The 20,681-nt window shown below is 41.7% G+C and overlaps 1 protein-coding gene across 1 annotated transcript; it reads left to right on the top strand.

The window, feature by feature from the left end:
• The first annotated feature begins 17,815 nt into the window (after positions 1-17,815).
• On the top strand, positions 17,816-19,591 carry LOC105730001 (exonuclease GOR-like). Its single transcript, XM_012470994.3, has one exon. The coding sequence runs from the start codon at positions 17,816-17,818 to the stop codon at positions 19,568-19,570; it is 1,755 nt and encodes a 584-aa protein (XP_012326417.2). The 3' UTR covers positions 19,571-19,591.
• Positions 19,592-20,681: the final 1,090 nt, after the last annotated feature.

The raw sequence follows: 20,681 nt of genomic DNA on the forward strand, positions 1-20,681 counted from the left end.
TAACATAAAGTTGGAAAAAGCTCCTTTTATCGTATATTAAAATTTGTACACAGTTTTCACCAGCAAATGGATTGAATTCCATCTATTAGTAGTAGAACTGTCTCAGAATTGGAAAAATTTAAGTAATTATACTGTATATTTGATGAAGAGAATAATTACTTATTTATAACTTTATGGTCAACCTTATAGAAATTCTTAATTGCATCAAATGTGCTATTTTAGTCTATATCAAAAATCAAATATTAATTTATTCCAAGTATTTAAATTTATCTCCTATCATTCAGTACACACACACACACACACACACACACACACACACAATTTACTGAAAGTTTCAAACAAAAATTATGGAATAATGTCTAAGAGTTTAGAAGCTAATAAATACTAAATATGTACAAAATAATGTCTGTTATAATAACAATGCAGCACCTGCTTTAAATATGAAATGAAAACAATCTCAGAATGGGGAAAATTCACTGGACTGAGAGGTCAATACTTTTGTGGTTCAGGGAAATGATTTAGTGAGAACAAGCAGGCCATGAGTCATCATTTCTTTTTCTCATATTTTTGCGTCAATTTACATAAATAAATTTAGGAATTGTATCTATTAACTTTTTTCCTAAAATAAATTTATTTTAAAATAGCAACATGGTTTTAGAATTAGAATGGTACTAACTTGATTAATAGATGGATTTTTAAAAGTAAAGAAACCATGGAACTTAATGAGTCAGATACCAGTCAAAGAAAATACAAGTGGTTCATAACACCTTATAAAGAGAGATTCCATGGAGCCACTATTTGAAAACATGATCATGCTTGTAAAGAAACAGCACATAAAACACGGCTCCATGAATCAGGAAATTAATGGTTATACTTTTAGTATGTCAGATCTTTGGAGAAAAGCAGGACTTCTTTTTGTAAAGTAATAGTTAATAATGACTAATTGATGCACCAAAGACTAATTTTGAGGGAGAAAAAGGATGGCATAGCAAAGAGAAAAAAAAATCACATGGTGATTTGCTAATCGCCATGCAGTAAATATTCTTAGTTAACTTAGTAAATATTCTTAGTTAAATTAACAGAAGAGATTAGAAGGAATATTTAATGAAATATTTTTAGTTAAATCGCAGTAAATATTCTTAGTTAAATTAACAGAAAAGATTGGAAAAGAAAATATACTTAAATGAAAGAGGCGAACCAGATAGGGAGAAGGTGATACAGAGAACAGAACTAACAAAATAATCAGAATATCCAGTGTATGATAGGAGGATAAAAGGAGATTAAAGCATTGAAAACTTAAAAAATAAATGTTTCATGGTTTTGGAAGTACATTTTTAAAATTGTTTAAACACTAAGATCTAATTATATTTCTTAATACCATCATAAGAAGCTAAAAAGAACTTTTCATTGCATAAGAATTCACATTGAGCTCATATGAATAAAACTAATCTGTTCACTTAAAGCCATAAAAGGAATAATTTTAATTTCAAATTGTAATAGTGCATGAATCCAAGAAGATTATGGGTCTGGTAATTTGAGTTCAGGTGGGAGATAACAAATTGGGTCTCATAACTAACCTTAGGATCACCACAGCTTGGATACAACACAACTTCAGTTTCCTTAATAAAGGTCAGTTAGTAATTTTTTAAGACCTGTATGTTGCCCAGCACTGAAGTAGAAATGGGAATATAAAAGAAATGAGGCCAGGCACGGTGCCTCACGCCTGTAACCCCAGCACTTTGGGAGACCGAGGTCGGTGGATCACAAGGTCAGGCATTCGAGGCCAGTCTGGCCAACATAGTGAAAACTCGTCTCTACTAAAAATACAAAAAATTAGCTGGGCGTGGTGGCGGGCACCTGTAGTCCCAGCTAGCTACTCGAGGAGAATTGCCTGAACCTGGGAGGCGGAGGCTGCAGTGAGCCGAGACTGGGCCACTGGACTCCAGCCCGGGCGACAGTGAGAGACTCCATCTCAAAAACAAAACAAAACAAAAAAGAAACGAGTAAAACATTCAGTTTCTGCCTCAAGGAATTTTCATTTATGGCAGAATTTTCTATGGATAATTGCTTATTTCAAAGGCACTTTGAAAAAAAAAGAAACTCAGACATTATGAACGACAAGATGAAACAAATAAAGTTCTTGCTCATAATTTTCACTCATACTTTAATCGCTTCTGAATCCAGGGCAGACTTCTAGCTATGTTCACATTTTGAGATAGCTATATTTTCTCATAATAGTTCTTTACCATAAAAATTACATACCTAAAATCTTAGATATCTTTTCTATCTCAATAACTCTATTTTCCTTTTTCTTCCTCTACCCTCACATTGATACAGAGTTTATTTTCAGACCTCTAATCACCTTTCTGTGGGAGAACGGGCACTTTTCTCATAGCAGATGATGTTACATAGTCCGTGTGGGCAATGCTTAAGGAAGGCAGAGCCTTGTGTGATTATCTAAATGCATAGTCTATTAAAATAATTCCACCCCAAATCTTTCATTTCCTGAATTAGTGGCTTCTCCATATTGACTCCAATGCCTGCCCATTAAAAACAAAATGCAAAATGCTAAGAAAGAGAATTCCAGTATTCAGTCTCCTGTTTTGTTTCTCCCAGAGGTAATGTCAAAGGTCTTTATTATACAAGATAAATGCCTCTAGTCCCAAAACTAATTCCCTTGATGAGAAAGATGTCAGTCCATGGAGACAAGGTAGGAAAACCTCCATTGCAGTCTGGTGCACCTCTGATCTCTCCTGGAAGGAAAGATTTCCACCTCTGCATGTGGGGCCATCCAGCTTGTCCTCTGGATTAACACGCTTCTATCCACTGAAAGCAATTACTCTTCTTAGTTACAGACTTTGAGTCATCAAGTCAAATCTGATCGTAAGTGCAATTACTAGGGAAGTACCTCTTACTTTGTTACTGTTTATGACCAGATTTCCAACTGCTCTGTTCCTCTATCCCTGAGGCATTAGGTGAATTACCAAGACATGGAGCAATTTTCTCTGTGACTAAGGATTATCCTGCAATAAAGTTTGAAGCAATTCTCCCAAGGACAAGAGTCCTGTTCTCGAATGCTAAATTTGTACTCCTTGCATCTGTGCTCTGCCAAGCTCAATAGTAAATGCTGAGACACCCACCCTCATCTGGACTTTTGATGTGACATTCCCCAAGTCCTGTCCTGTTTCCTTTGGCCAGACTCCACTAAATATCAACTACCTATCCAGACTTTTCTCTCCTGGGCCTCTCTAAGCTCTGGTCTGACTACTGGCTCCATTCATTTTGGGCCCATGAAGGCCTGGTTCAAGCAGCCAATCATTGCACCTATCACACTTCTACTGAATTTTTGGAGACCAGGACTAATAGCAATCAGGGCAAATGTGGTCACAAATTTTATAGAAGGCTACAAGTCAGAGGGCACATGTATTAATACGCCGGATGAAATACTTTTTCTTGCTGCATCCATAAAAGTTGATTTCTAATGTCAATTGAATATCTTTAATGCTTTTGGCACTCATTTGTATGTTTTGTTTCATTTCCCTGGTTTAATGAAAGTAAGATTCATTTCTTTTTTTCCAGTGAACCTTTATCTCAGCTAAGTTAGACTGTTCAAAAAAAGCATTGTACCGGCAATTTGGATTTTATAAGAAATGAGAGCTCAACAAAACACCCTTTTAGTTGTTCCCTTGCTGAAGCATTTCTAAGACATAACATATTTTATTACCCTAGTAAACAAAATATAATAAAAGGATTGACTCTTATTTTGGGGATTTGGGTTCCTGCCATGCTTTAAGGCACTAGATCATTAAGGGCAAATGTATTCATGCTTTCAATGTTTACTATGTACTAGGCCCTTAATGATGAATAGGCTCAGTCTTAGGAAACCTTAGAGTCCAACAGGGAAATATAGAATATAGAAATATAGAATAATATATATAGAAATATAGAATAATGCTAAGGGAAACAGAATGCATTAAGTGCCTTAGTGGAGGAGCAGATTGTTTTCACAGATATCAGGAATTATGGAGGTTGTAAGACTTTGGGATAAATAGATGATGAAGCATGTCCATTCATTCATTCAACAAATAATGACACTTGCTACATGCCAGGACTTTCTAGGCCCTGGGATACAACAGTGAAAAAACAAACAGATGGTGTTCCTGCTCTCATGGGATTCACTTTCATGAGAGGTAGAGGACAGACAATAAATGAATGCACTTAAGTGTATAGTGTACTAAATGGTGGTAAGAACTATGGAAAAAATAAAGCTGAGTAAGGAGAATAGGGACTGTGGGGTGAGGGGCCGTCGGCTGATTGGCATTGGATACTCAGAGAACATTCCGGTGACCTTCAAGCAGAAACCTGAAGTAAGTAGAAGTAAGCATATGAATAAGGGTGGGAGGAGCAATCCTGGAAGAGGTGCGGATGCAGGCTTCTCAGAACTTCTGGAGCTTCTTTGTGCTCTCTGAAGACCAAAGAGACCAGCGAGGCTGCTCAGGGCCAGCTGGGAAGGGAGCAAAAGAAGAGGTCAGAAGGCTGGTGCATGCAGGTGCAGACCCAGCAGGGCCTGAATACTTTGGACGGTGCGTGGCAGCCTCCTTACTTACCTCCCCTCAAGTTAAGGGGAAACTCGAAAGAAAAAAAAAGGTAATCAAGGGTTTTGGCTAGCTGGATTTCATTTAACTGAAGTGAAACCATAATATATTGTTTTGTATTTAATTCTTAAGTCATTTTACTTGGATATTTTTGTTTTCCAAATTAGATAATAAACAATCTGTCATTGCAAATAAGCTTTATTTTCTGTCCTATTCTTCCAAAGCTCCTGGATCCTAGAAGGGCTCACAGTATCATACAAAAAGAATGAGTCAGCTCTTAATATTGTATTTTATCCTGGATAAGAACTACTGAGAAGTCATTGTTTCACACTACTTGTGAATCTTATTCCTTGTTTTCCTAGGCTAGCTCTTTCATGCCATTGTAAACTGACCTGGAATTGTAATGGATTTTAGCCACACGTAGACCAAACGGAGACACATAAATCTGAAGACATGGAAAAAGTAAACATTTTTTTTCTGTCAAGATTAGTCTTTTGTGTTTACTTGAGCATATTTGCTTATGCATAGATCTCAAAGTTTAGGTGGTTATTTGGTAAAACATTCTGTCTAATATATCAAATATTACACAAAAAAATGAGTCATGAAAGGCTTTAATTTTTCTTTGAATTGAGGTTGGCTTACTTGCCACAAGCTACCAAAGCAAGATTTTCTCCAATGGTAGCAGTAACCAAGTTGCTGTGACATTTATTAAAGTCTTTGAGTTGATCAAAAGTTCTGTTAAGGAATAGTATTCCCTGTTATTTTTTTTTAATGAAGTTTGAAACTTTAGGCTTACACAAAAGTTTTAAAAATAGTACAAAGAGTTCTTGCATACCTTTCACTCAGTTTCACCAAATGCTAACATCTTACATAATCATAATATAATCACTGAAACCAGGAAATTAATATTAATAAGTAAATGCAACACTATTGACTATAGACTTTATTAGACAGTCCTGTTTTCACACTAATGTCCTAGTTTTATTCCAAGAGCCAAACCAGAATCCCCACATTGCATTTAGTTGTCATGTCTCTTTAGCTGCTTCCAATCTGGGACAGTTGCTGTCTTTCTTTTTCTTTCATGACTTTGACCTTTTTTTAAGGATACTGCCCAATTGTTTGGTAGAATTTTGGTTTGTCTGATGCTTTTTCTAACTATGTTAAGGTTATGCCTTTTTGGCAGTATTATCATAGAAACAAAGTTGTAAAAGGGTGCATAGTATGGATAGGTCTTCCTACTGGTGATACTAAACTTAATCATTTGGTTATGGTGCTGTCTGCCAATGTAAAGTTACTGTGTTGCCCTTTGTAATTATTAAGTATGTTGTTGAGAGATACTTTGAGACTATGTAAATGTCCTGTTTCTCACCATAGCTTCACTCACTAATTTTACTATCCATTCATCATTTTTGTCTGCAACAATTCTACTGTGGTGTTTGCCAAATGGGGATTTTCTAGTTCCCTCATTCTATCTACATTTCTTAATGTGAATACAATTATGAGAAAAGGTCAATACTTTCCTATTATTTAGACAATTATTCACTTCTATTAGTGTAGATTTATATATTTTTATTGTATTCTTTAGGTTATAATTTATTATTATCATCACTGATTTTGTTATTTAAGTGAGAATTAACCTTAAGCAGAATATGAACCAAAGAGACCAAATGCACCATGTAATAAACACTGCCATAGACACATAAATTCATTTTTCCTATATGACCAGAGAAATTCTTTGTGTAACAAGCACTGTACTTTAATCTCTTTTGTCCTCTAGCAGTCTGCCCCACACATGGTATGTGTACAATAGAGATTAATTGAAATAATTAATTAATTTTAAAACAATGTAACAAAATTAAATTTTATAAAAATAATTAAGTGATCTCACTAAATTTTCTGATTTTATTTCATTTGGTTCAGCAGACATTAGCTAGAAATAATGAAAATATATTTTTATTCACCACCAATGTCCAAGAAAGTCAAATATGAGACTCTGTCTAAGTCACCATTCTTTGAAGTGTGCCTAAAGTAAAATGTAAGCTATTTTGTTATTGGGGTTGGGTTTGCCGTGATATTGATTGCACCTGTTGGTATCAGATTAAAAAAAATTTTGAAATGTTTAAAATATTTATTTTGTATAGAAAATGCACAAAAATACTGAAGTAAAACATAAAACAACTAGATCATGAAAAGCAAACCCACCTCTCATCTTGTTCCTTAAAGCTTCTAGTCTTCTTCCCAGAGACAACAATTGTTATCCATTTCTTGTGCATCATCCCAGAGAGAGTCTATGCATATACAGATGTTACTGTGTGTGCATTAATATGTGTCTATATGTGTCCTTTTTATTTTTATTTTTGAGATGGAGTCTCACTCTATCACCCAGGCTGGAGTACAATGGTGCGATCTCGGCTCACTGCAACCTCTACCTCCCAAGTTCAAGCGATTCTCTTGTCTCAGCCTCCCAACTAGCTTGGATTACAAATGCACACCACCATGCCAGGCTAATTTTTGTATTTTTAGTAGAGACAGGGTTTCACCACGTTGGCCAGTCTGGTCTTGAACTCCTGACCTCAGGTAATCGATCTGCCGCAACCTCTCAAAGTGCTGGGATTACAGGTATGAGCCACCTCGCCCTGCCTGTATGTCCTTTTTAAACACAAATGAAGGAATACTACACATACTCTTTTATATCTTAATTTCTGTAAGTTAAAAATTATGTCATCGAGATCATTTTTTATTTACTTATTGAGATTTACCTGATTCTTTTTATTCACCAAATAATATTCTTTATTTATTTTTATTTACTTAATTATTTTGAGACAGAGTCTCACTCTGTCTCTCAGGCTGGAGTACAGTGACAAAATCTCAGCTCACTGCAGCCTCCACCTCCTGGGTTGAAGCGATTCTCCTGTCTCAGCTTCCCAAGTAGCTGAGATTACAGGCGCATGCCACTACACCTGGCTAATTTTTTGTATTTTTAGTAAAGACAGGGTTTCACACCCTGTTAGGCAGGATGGTCTCTCCCCACCTCGTGATCTGCCCACCTCACCCTCCCAAAGTGCTAGGATTACAGGCTTGAGCCACCGTACCTGACCAATGGCCAAATAATATTCTATTGTAATGATACATCATGATTTTGTGTTTTAAATAATGTTGCAGTGAATATCTTTGAACACACTCCTTTGTGCTTATATATGTGAGAGGTATAAATTCTTAGAAGAGGAAGTGTTGAGTTGATGGAAATGTGTATTTAAAATTGACATAGATATTGACAAACTGTCCTTTAAAAATATTATGCTAATTTATTGTCCTACCAGCAGATTTGGGAGTACCGACTATTTTGTACTTGTTCCACGGGAATTTTGTAACCTAATAGGTGGAAAATAGTACCTCTCTATAATTTTAATATGTGTTTATTTTACTATGAGTGAGACAGAATTTTTTCACATTTGGAAGCCATTTATATTTTCTTTAAAATCACTTTTCAATATTTTCTGAGCATGTTCTTTCTGTTTTTTATTAATTTGCAGAAATGTGTCTATATTCAGGAAATTATCAACTTTACAATAACACATGTCGCAATTTTTTTTTTTTAGCTTGTGTATCATTTAACATTACGTCCTTATTTTTACTTTGTTTTAGGTCCTGCAGAAAATTTTAATGTTTTTTTTTTTTCTTTTCTTAGATAGAGTCTCACTCGGTCATCTAGGCTGGAGTACAGTGGTACAATCTCGGTGCACTGCAACCTTCACCTCCCAGGGTCAAGCTCTTCTCCTGCCTCAGCCTCCTGAGTAGCTGGGATTACAGGCACCGACCACAACGCCTGGTCCAGCTGTTTCTTTTTAATTTTTTTTTTTTTGATATTTTTAGTAGAGATGGGGTTTCACCACATTAGCCAGGCTTCTCTTGAACTCCTAGCCTCAAGGGGTCCACCCGCCTCGGCCTCCCAAAATGCTGCGATTCCAGGTGTGAGCCACTGTGTCTGGCAGAAAATTTTAACTTTTATGTATTAAAATTTATTTTTAAAATTTTCTGGGTTCTGAGTTTGCCCACACAGAAATGGATTCTCCAAAGCTAGAAAAACAAATTTTTCTTTGTAGTTTGGTGAATTTACTTATTTGTCTGCATTTAAATATTAGAGCCATTTGAAATTTGTTATTTTGGTGTAAAAAATATGCTAGGAATTTAATTTTACTCCCTATAGGTCAGACATCTGTCCTTGAACCACCTCCCTCAGCCTTGAGCCCCACCCACACTCCCCCGTGTCTCTTCTGCAGCCCTCGCGCCTGTCTCCATCCATCTGATACTTCCAAACCTCTGTCTTTCTCCCAACCGCCTCCCCCAGCCCTAAACCCTCACCCCCATTCCCCCAAGTCCCTGTCTCAGCTCCTCATGCCTCTCCCCATTCTTCTGACCCTCCCAGACATCTGTCCTTCCACCACCTGCTTCCCACTGTCCCCCCACCACCTCGACCTCCATGACCTCTGAGAACAAAGCCAGCCCCTGGCCCACCAGCCACTGGACAGTCTTTCCCCCTGGGCCTCTTCCTTTTCTGTGGGGCTTTCTGAACTTCTCTCCCCAACCCAATTTTTCCCTCCTCCACATCCAGGGACAGAATAAATGCTTGTATGAATTTAAACATTACAAATAAAAAAATTTAAAAATAACTGAAAGCCATTTGCCTCTGAATGTGCGCTTACCTATTTTTCTCTAGAGGCACCACCGTGAGGTGGGTGAGGCACTTGGGCTCTGGAATTAGACATCTGGGCTCAAATTCAAGTTCCACCACTTACTAGCTTTGTAATCTCGGGCAAATCACAACTTCTTTGTGCTATTTTTTTTATCTTTAAAGGAGATAACACACTTACACACAAACTGTACCACAGAAATGACTTAGTGAAGACCTGGATTTCTACTCTGTCAGACAAATTCAGGAAAGCACTCAAGTAGGGCATTTCTGATGTATTTTACCATTACTGAAATTTTATTTTCCTTTATAACTTAGATGCCTTCTGTGGAATTTTAATAAACAAAAGTCTTTCTAATATGAGTCTGCAGTTATTTCTTCAATCTAAACTGGTAACAAACTTTTAGAGAACACAAACATTTTAGGCTAAGAGATGCCGTCCATGGCAGTTATTTAAACATCTAAACAATTTTAACATTATTTTATGTGCAACAAGCTGAACTATGATTCCAAAGGATAAATTCAATGGTCTAAATGACCAGTTTAAAGATAAATTAATTATACAATTATCAGCTAGATGATAATTTAATTATTCAAATGTACTATTGCTGGGCTGTAGACTGACATTTTTTTTTTCTGATTGCAATTTAGTAGAACATACCAAATTTTACAACCAAAATTTACAAAGGCAAAAACACTTTGCACTTTGGCCTAGGCATTCCACACTTAGAACCTCCACTATAGAAATACTAATACACTTGATAAAGGACATACAAACAAGATGTCCACTGAAATATTTTTGTACTAGCCAAAACTCAGTGGCAACCGAACTATCAATAGAGAAACGCTGAAAGTAACTTATGGTTCACCAACCATGGAGTGCTCTGCACATAAATAATAAGCTGTCTTTATATGGAAGGATGAGCATGACATGTTATTGTAGAAAAAATCAAATTGCAAAAGTAGAATCCAATGTTGGTAACAACAACAACAAGCTAGAATAAAATAAGTGTACACATGTTGTGTATGGGTTTGTTTGTTTTCCTTTTGATACAGAGTCTCGCTCTGTCACCCAGGCTGGAGTGCAGTGGTGCAATCTGGGCTCCTCTTTGTGGGTTCAAGCCTGTTTTCTAGATTTTGTTTTGTTTTTGAGATGAAGTTTTCCCCCTTGTAGTCCAGGCTGGAGTGCAGTGGCATGATCTCGGCTCACTGCAGTCTCTGCCTCTGGAGTTCAAGCGATTCACCTGCCTCAGCCTCTTGATGAGCTTGGATTACAAGCCCATGCCACCATGCCAGGATAATTGTTGTAACTGTAGTAGATACTGGGTTTCACCATGTTTGCCATGCAACTCTTGAACTCCTGACCTCAGGTAATCCATGTGCCTCGGCCTCTCAAACTGCTGGAATTACAAGAGTGAGCCACCGTGCTCGGCCAGTGGCCAAACAATGTTCTATTGTAGGGATACACTATGATTTTGTGTTTTAAATAATGTTGCAGTGAGTATCTTTGAATATTCCCTTTTGCGCATATATATGTGAGAGGTATAAATTCATAGAAGAGGAATTTTTGAGTTGATGGGACTGTGTATTTAAAATTGACATAGATATTGACAAACTGTCCTTTAAAAATATTGTGCTAATTTATTGTCCTCCCAGCAATTTAGGAGTACTGATGTTTTAGTACTTGTCCCACATCCAGTCATTTTGTAATTTTTATATGTATTTATTTTAATATGAGTGAGACAGAAATTTTTTTTACAACTTAAAGTCATTTATATTTTCTTCAAAATCACATTTAAATATTCTCTGATCATTTACTTTTTCTTTTAATTAATTTGTAGAAATGTTTCTATATTCAGGAAGTTATCAACTTTACAATGACATAGCTTGCAATTTTTTTAAACTCGTGTCTCATTTGACATTATGCTCTTATTTTTACTTTTTTTTAGGTCCTGCAGAAACTTTTATTTATTTTTCTCTTTTGTTAGATGGAGTCTCACTGTCATCTAGGCTGTAGCGCAGTGATACGATCTGGGCTCATTGCAACCTCCACCTCCCAGGCTCAAACTATTCTCCTGCCTCAGCCTTCTGAATAGCTGGGATTAGAGGCACCTGCCACCATGCCCAACCCAGTCATTTTATTTTATTTTTTGGTATTTTTAGTACAGATGGGGTTTCACCACAATGGCCAGGCTTCTCTTGAACTCCTGGTCTCAAAGTGCTCCACTCGCCTTGACCTCCCAAAGTGCTGGGATTCTGGTGTGAGCCACTGTGTCTGGCAGAACATTTTAATTTTTAAGTATTAAAACATATTTTAAAATTTTTCTGAGGTATGAGTTTGCCTACATAGAAATGGATTCTCCACTTCAAAGCTAGATAATCAATTTTTCTTTGTAGTTCCAGGAATCTATTTATTTGTTTGCATTTAAATATTAGAGCCATTTGAAATGTTATTTTGGTTTAAAAAGTGTGGTAGAAATTTAATTTTACTCATCATAGTTCATCACTGTATCAAAATCATGAATTAATTAATCTTCCTTTTCCTCACTGAATAAATGGATGCTGTCTCCTTAGCAAATTTCCAAAAGGCAAAGGAATATCATGTAGTCAACAGAAGGTGATTTATTTATATTGTCATTTATTTACCTAGATTGAAATAATTTTCAGATTTTCATAAAATGCTTTCTTTTCTCTCCCAGGAATGGCTCACCCCCATCATGCTGGCAGTTAATCAAATCATAATGCTCTTGAGAATGAAAATGCAATTTAAATAATGCTGCATTGTTATTACGGTTGTTATTTACAACTAAGCTGATACCTACATCATATTTTTCATACATACGTGGATAAGCTTTAAATGTGCTCTAATTCACTGTTGTTTTGAATTGCATTTTTTTAGTGTAAGAAAATTAGGCAAACAGGATATCTATCCTCATTTAAAACCATAACATCATCTAATAGAAGTATGTTCTTTAACCAGTTAGATCATATTTATTTGACCTTTTTCTCCCAAGCCACAGATGCCTAGGGAAAGGGAAGAACTGTCGCAGGGGGCTGTTTTTTTTTTTTTGAGATGGATCTCGCCGTGTTGCCAGGCTGGAGTGCAGTGGTTTGTTCAGCACCCAGACCATCCTCATCGGGCACAGCCTGCAGAGCGACCTGCTGGCCTTGAAGCTGATCCATAGCACCGTGGTGGACAAGGCCGTGCTCTTCCCGCACGACCTGGGCTGCCCCTACAAGCGCTCCCTAAGGAACCTCACGGCCGACTACCTGGGACAGGTCATCCAGGACGGCCAGGAGGGGCACAGCTCCAGCGAGGACGCCAACGCCTGCCTGCAGCTGGTGATGTGGAAGGTCCGAGAGCGCGCCCAGACCCAGCCGTGCCACGCGGCCGCCTCTCTCGCCGCCCTGGCCTGTCCTTAGCCCCAGGCCTCTCCAAATCTGTGTGGTCAATCCCGAGAGCTAACCCTGCCCACCTCGCGGCAAACCGAGGGAAACTGGAGGAGCCGGGGGCAGGAGAGGGCAAAAAATCCAGACTAACCAGAACCTCCGACCCCCAGTCCTCCAGTGTCCCAGCCGTGGCCCCTGGGGCCTGTCCCCATCCCTCTGACCCTCACAGACCTGTGTTCTTCCACCAACCACCTTCCCAGCCCTGAATCCACACCCCCAGTCCAAGGAGTCCAAGCTGCGGCCCCTGGCGCCTGTCCCCATCCCTCTGAGGCTTGCAAACCCTGTCCTTCCACCAACCTCTCCCAGAGCCCCGAACCCCCCACCCAGTCCCGGAAGTCCCAGCCATGGCCCCTGGCACCTGTCCCCATCCCTCTGACCCTCCCAGACCTCTGTCCTTCCACCACTTGCTTCCCCCAGCCCACCTCAACTTCCATGACCTCTGAGAACAAAGCCAGCCCCCGGCCCACCAACCTCGGGACAGTCATTCTTCCTGGGCCTCTTCCTCTTCTGTGGGGTTTTCTGAATTCCCCCTCCCCCAACCAATTATTTTTCCCCACCTCCAGAACAGAGACAGAATAAATGTTTGTATAAATTTAAAAATTAAAAAAATTAAAAATAACTGAAAGGCATTTGTTTCTGAATGTGCGCTTTGTTTCTGAATTTGTTTCTTAATGTGGTTGAAACACTTAGGCTCTGGAATTAGTCATCTGGGTTCATATTCAAGGTCCACCAGTTACCAGTTTTGTAATATTGGGCAAATAGCAACTTTTTTGTGCTTCTACTTTCTTATATTTAAACTATGATAATAAGTTCATGGTGAGGAATGAATGAAGCAACACAGGGCAAGTCTTAAAACAATCATACAGGCCGGGTGCGGTGGCTCAAACCTGTAATCCCAGCACTTTGGGAGGCTGAGATGGGCGGATGACAAGGACAAGAGATCGAGACCACCCTGGTCAACATGGTGAAACCCCGTTTCTATTAAAAATAAATAATTAACTGGGCATGGTGGCATGCGCCTGTAGTCCCAGCTACTCGGGAGGCTGAGGCAGGAGAATTGCTTGAACCAGGGAGGCAGAGCCTGGCGCCTGGCGGGAGAATGAGACTCTATCTCAAAACAAACAAACAAAAAAACAATCATACATAGTAGGTATTCAGTTAATGTTAACTCTATTTCTTTTTTTATAATAGTTGTTTATAATGGGTACTCTTGAACACCATGTCATTAATCCTTGGAACAATCCAACAGGTAGGTAAGTAAATCTTAATTTTATACTTAAAGAAACCATGTGGCTTAACTTGCCCAAAATAATAATGATCATAATGAGTACTGGTTGTGTGTTCATTATGTACTTGGTACTTTGCACATATTAGCCTGGACAGTTCTCATAATAGTTGGGAGAGAGATAGCATTCTTAGTCCCATTTTACAGATGGAGAAACTGAAGCACAAGCGTTAAGCAGTTTATCCAAGGTATCCTAGCTAGAATTCAGGGGCAGGCAGTCTGGCTGCAGAGCCCCTGCTCTGTCTGTCCACTGCACTATCTGACTTCCCAGGACAGTATATTGTAAGAGTCTAAGTGGATTCTTCTACACAGACCAATAGATTACAGTGACTGAATCAGTCAACTTCCAACAGGGGTCCAAGAGAGAATGAACCATCATGCCTCTCTAAATCCATGTTTCTATTTTGAGTCTTCAGTGAGAGATGAGCCACTAAGTAGCTAGTTTTGCTGGACTGGCTTGTTTTATACTTGTGGGGTGTGTGTGTGTGTGTGTGTGTGTGTGTGTGTGTGTACACACAAGTAAATTAAACTGGTAATTTGAATGCTCAAATTACCATTAATTTAATTTGTGTAGTGTGTGTATGTGAGCACACACATACACACACACTAACCATACCAGAAAAATGACTTAGTGAAGATCTGGATTTCCACTGTCAGACAAATTTAGGAAAGCACTGAAGTAGGGCATTTTGGATAGATTTTATCATTGCAGGAATTTTATTTTTCTTTATAACTTAGATGCCTACTGTGGTATTTTAATAAACAAAAGTCTTTCTAATATGAGTCTGCATTTATTTCTTCAATCTAAACTCGTAAGAAACCTGTAGAGAACACAAACATTTTAGGCTAAGAGATGCTGTCCATGGTAGTTGTTTAAACATCTGAACAACTTCAACATTATTTTACATTTTAAAAGCTGAACTATGATTCCAAAGGATAAATTAATTATAATTCAATCATTTATGTATTTATTATATATTAATTTATTTGAGATGGAGTCTCGCTATGTTGCTAGGTGGAGTGCAGTGGCATGATCTCAGCTGACTGCAACGTCTGCCTCCCAGGTTCAGGCAATTCTCCTGCCTCAACCTCCCAGGTAGCTGGCACTACAGGTGAAAGCCACCATGCCCAGCTAATTTTTGTATTTTTAGTAGAGCATGGGTTTCACCATGATAGATAATGAGTTTTCACCAAGACGGTCTCGATATCTTGACCTTGTAATCTGCTCCCCTGCCCCGGCCTCCTGTAGTGTTGGGATTACAGGCGTGAGCCATCACACCCAGCTGATAATTCAATCACCTAAATGACCAATTAAAGGTAAATTATTCATGCAAATTACCAGCTTGATGTAATTTAATCACTCAAAATAAGTATACATATATTGTATATGGTTTATTTTTCCTTTGAGACAGAGTCTCACTCTGTCACCAGGCTCGAGTGCAGTGGTACAATCTCAGCTCCACCTCTGGGTTCAAGCCTGTTATTTACACTTTTTTTTTTTGAGATGGAGTTTCACCATTGTCGCCCGGGTTGGAGTGTAGTGGTGTGATCTCGGCTCACTGCAACCTCTGGCTCCCAAGTTCAAGCGATTCTCCTGCCTCAGCCTCCCAAGTAGCTTGGATTACAAGTGCACACCACCATGCCAGCCTAATTTTTGAATTTTTAGTAGAGATGGGGTTTCACCATGTTGGCCAGGATACTCTTGAACTCCTGACCTCAGGTAATCTGCCCACCTTGGCCTCCCAAAAGGCTCCCAAAGAGCCACCGGGCCTGGCCTGTATGTCTCCTTTTTAAACACAAATGGAGGAATACCATACATACTCTTCTATATCTTAACTTCCATAAGTTAACAAATAGATCATGGAGACCATTTATTATTTATTTATTGAGATTTAACTAATTCTTTTTAGTGGCCAAATTAATCCTTTTTTAAAGATGTTCTTCTTTATTCTATATTTTTATATGGGATTTTTTTTTCTTTGAGACAGAGTCTTACTCTGTCGCCCAGGCTGGAGTGCAGTGGGGCCATCTCCGCTCACCACAACCTCCCCCTCCCGGGTTCAAGCTATTCTCCTGCATAAGCATCCTGAGTAGCTGGGACTACAGTCGCACGTCACCACGCTGGGCGAGGTTTTGTACTTTTAGTAGAGACAAGGTTTCACTATGTTAAAATCAGTCCTTCAACTTTGACCCCATGGAGGAGTGCCTTTGAGGATCTTAAATGAGTCTACCGGTGTCAAGACAGAGGACAAGGTCTGGCTGGCACAGCCGCCTTTCAAGGAGGAGAATAGTGAGCAGAAACGGAACTCAAGTCTGAGCATTTTGTCCTGGGAGAGAAGAGGAGGATCTCTTATCTTTCCAAGGGAGATAAGCAGACATTTTATGGTTAGGAAACAAAAAGAATTCAGAAAGAGCAAAATCAGGCCGTGAGGTAAATTCCTAATGATTGCCCATTGAAACTGACAAAATTGCCCTTGTTAGATGAGAATATTGAGCAGACCATTGACCTGATGGAAAAAGATTCTGGTGAGACTTTCCCAGCATTTTTCTGCTAAAGCTTTGTCTAAGTTTCTCAAAACACTCTCCTAAAAAGTCGATGTTTGGCCCTTCTGAAAGTCAACAAGAAAAGTGCCTTGAGTGTCCCAAAATACTGGTGCCATGTTGTTGGCTTCTGACTGGCCTGTTTTGCTTTGATTGGATTACTACCACCTCTTGGTAGCCATTGCTTTGATGGTGCTTTGTGTTCAGGATCATATTGGCAAAGCCATATTCCATCTTCTGGTTACAATTTGTTCAAGAGATGCCTTAGGATCTTGATCCCTCCTGTTTAAAATTTCCACCAAAAGCTCCACTTATAAGTGCAGCTGATCTGGGCACAAAGGTTTTCATAGCCACTGCAGATCTTCAACATCTTCTCATCTCTTCTTCAAACAAGCCATACATTAGTAAACAGCTGATTTCTTTGGGGTATTGTCCTTACAAACTTTTCATAGAGCATCAATGATGTCTTCACTCTTGCACTCAAGCGTCACCATAAATTTGATGTTTGTGCTTGCTGCAATTTTAGCAGAATTCATGTTGCTCTGACGGGGGCCCTTTTCAACAGATGTCTTATCCTTCTTAGCGCCACCAACTAAATCTAGTTAAGAAAAGTTATAACAAGTTAGCACAAGTTTATTTGGGTGCAAAAAAAAATTGATATCCCTGCATAGTTTTCTCACAGTGTACATTTTCTATGAACTTTTTGAAGACCCCCTGTATTGAACATTGCTCATGTCCTGGGAGAGAGGTGGATCCTGTCCGCTTTGGATCCTCAAATTACCCACAGTGCTCGAGGTGTGCACAGAGCAGGGAAAGGCAATCCCAGAGAGATCCTGCCCTCCAGCATGCAACAGACTGTTGGCCCGGTCCTGGCTCCATAGCGCGCTGTGTGGGCCTGGGCAACTTGACCAACCTCCCTCAAGCGTTGACTCCTGAGTAGCCCAGATCTAGTAGCCATTATAGGAGCTCTGTCCAGGGACAGTTAATTAAGTCAGAAAAAGCAACCTGGCTCAAGCTTAGCAACCAGGAGTTCCAGTGGATTCCATAAGCAGACCTTCTGAGGCATTCCCAAGCCAGAGTCTGGGGAAAGATTGGTTAGGTTCAGTGTGATTGGTTCAGTGACAACCTAATCAAGGGCAAATCCCACCCACTCTGCCCTGTGCATATATAAAGGCGGAGCGCAACAGCTGCGGCACTCCTTGAAGCCGCAAGTCAGGACAGCAGAGCCAGGCCGGCGCTCCAGAAGGAAGCAAGATGTTGAGAGCCACAGCGCCCTGCTGGTTCCCACCTGGTCATCCAGAAAGTCAGAAGGTGGCCGAGGACTCGGCCCCCAGTGCCCCTGGGCTCCTACTGCCCTCTCGTCAGCTGGCCCAGAACTTCGGGCTCTGGGTGCCCCAGATGTACCACGAGGCTTCAGCATTTGCGGTGCTCCAGGCAGAGCCCCAGGGGAGAGGTCCAGCGATGTACCCGGTGTGGCCCCAGATGTCAAAGGAGGCGTGCTACTTGCCTGAGCAGAGGGTATCGGCCTGCCGTTTGCTGGCCGCCCCAAGGCTGATAGAGAGGCCCTCCTCAGTCCGCGTCTCAGTCCCCAGGGAGAGGAAGAGGATGGCCCACTTTCTCAGCCCTTGCTTGGCCACAGGTCCCACAGATGCCAAGAGGACCCTAGCGGCCCCCAGCCGCAGCCAACGTCCCAAAGGCTCCAAGGTCGGCAGAAAGTCACGGAAGACGCACAAGGGAACAGGGATGGCATCCAAGACCAGCACCACCCTCACCCTTAAGCGAATCGTCCATTGTCCGTCCTTACAGAGTTCAAAGAAACCCATTATCCTCCAACAGTCTGGCTGCAAAGTCCCTACCATCATCCGCCGCGGCTTTCGCCAACTGTTCACCAAAGAGTGTCTCGAGTTCTGCGCCTCCAAGCAGGAGGCCGAGGAGAAGGCTCTGAATGAGGAGAAGGTGGCCTACTACTGCAGCCGAAACCTGGACATCTACCTGAATGTGACCTTGGACACGCTCAAGAGACTGAGGGGCCTGACGCCCAGCTCCATGCCCGGCCTCAGCAGGACCGCCCTGTACAGCCGCCTGGAGGAGTTCCTGCTCACCCAGGACCAGCTCAAGGAGAACGGCTACCCCTTCCCGCACCCCGCGCGGCCCGGAGGCGCGGTCCTCTTCACTGGCCAGGGGAAAGGACCCGGCGACGGCGACTCCTTCTGCAGGGTCTGCTGCCGTTGTGGCACCGAGTACCTCGTGTCCTCCTCAGGCCGCTGTGTACGCGACCAGGTGTGTTCTTACCACTGGGGGCGGCTCCGCTGGGGCCAAGTGGCCGGCAGCTGGGGTCCCCGGTACACCTGCTGCGCAGCGGCCCCGGACTCTGTGGGCTGCCAGGTGGCCAAGCAGCACGTGCGGGACGGCCGCAAGGAGAGCCTCGATGGCTTCGTGAAGACCTTCCAGAAAGAGCTTTCCAGAGACGCTTATCCAGGCATCTACGCCCTGGACTGTGAGATGTGCTACACCACGCACGGCCTCGAGCTGACCCGCGTCACCGTGGCAGACGCCGACACGCGGGTGGTGTACGACACCTTTGTCAAGCCCAAGCACGAGATCGTGGACTACAACACCAGGTTCTCGGGGGTGACCGAGGCCGACGTGGCCAAGACCAGCATCACGTTGCCGCAAGTCCAGGCCTTCCTGTTGAGCTTGTTCAGCGCCCAAACCATCCTCATCGGGCACAGCCTGGAGAGTGACCTGCTGGCCTTGAAGCTGATCCATAGCACCGTGGTGGACACGGCCGTGCTCTTCCCGCACTACCTGGGCTTCCCCTACAAGCGCTCCCTGAGGAACCTCACGGCCGACTACCTGGGACGGGTCATCCAGGACGGCCAGGACGGGCACAGCTCCAGCGAGGACGCCAACGCCTGCCTGCAGCTGGTGATGTGGAAGGTCCGAGAGCGCGCCCAGACCCAGCCGTGCCACGCGGCCGCCTCTCTCGCCGCCCTGGCCTGTCCTTAGCCCCAGGCCTCTCCAAATCCGTGTGGTCAATCCCGAGTGCTAACCCTGCCCACCTCTCGGCAAACGGAGGGAAACTGGAGGAGCTGGCGGCAGGAGAGGGCAAAAAACCCAGACTAACCCTGACCACTAGTCTCCCCGATTTCCTGCCTTGGCCCCTGGCGCCTGCCCCCATCCCTCTGTCTCTCCCAGACATCTGTCCTTGAACCACCTCCCTCAGCCTTGAGCCCCACCCACACTCCCTCGTGTCTCTTCTGCAGCCCCTGGCGCCTGTCTCCATCCGTCTGATTCTTCCAGACCTCTGTCTTTCTCCCAACTGCCTCCCCCAACCCTGAACCCTCATCCCCATTGGCCCGAGTCCCTGTCACAGCCCCTCAGGCCTCTCCCAATTCCTCTGACCCTCCCAGACATCTGTCCTTCTACCACTCGCTTCCCACCATCCCCCCACCACCTTGACCTCCATGACCTCTGAGAACAAAGCCAGCCCCTGGCCCACCAGCCTCTGGACAGTCTTTCCCCCTGGGCCTCTTCCTTTTCTGTGGGGCTTTCTGAACTTTTCTCCCCCACCCGATTTTTCCCTCCTTCCCATCCAGGGACAGAATAAATGTTTGTATGAATTTAAACATTACAAATAAAAAAAATTTAAAAATAACTGAAAGCCATTTGCCTCTGAATGTGCGCTTACCTGTTTTTCTCTAGAGGCACCACCGTGAGGTGGGTGAGGCACTTGGGCTCTGGAATTAGACATCTGGGCTCAAATTCAAGTTCCATCACTTACTGGCTTTGTAATATCGGGCAAATCACAACTTCTTTGTGCTACTTTTTTATCTTTAAAGGAGATAACACACTTACACACAAACTGTACCACAGAAATGACTTAGTGAAGACCTGGATTTCCACTCTGTCAGACAAATTTAGGAAAGCACTCAAGTAGGGCATTTCTGATGTATTTTACCATTACTGAAATTTTATTTTCCTTTATAACTTAGATACCTTCTGTGGAATTTTAATAAACAAAAGTCTTTCTAATATGAGTCTGCAGTTATTTCTTCAATCTAAACTGGTAACAAACTTTTAGAGAACACAAACATTTTAGGCTAAGAGATGCCGTCCA

This window comes from Aotus nancymaae, unplaced genomic scaffold (genome assembly GCF_030222135.1).
Source record: "Aotus nancymaae isolate 86718 unplaced genomic scaffold, 86718_ANA_hifiasm-v0.15.2.pri h1tg000036l, whole genome shotgun sequence".
Lineage (NCBI taxonomy): Eukaryota > Metazoa > Chordata > Mammalia > Primates > Aotidae > Aotus > Aotus nancymaae.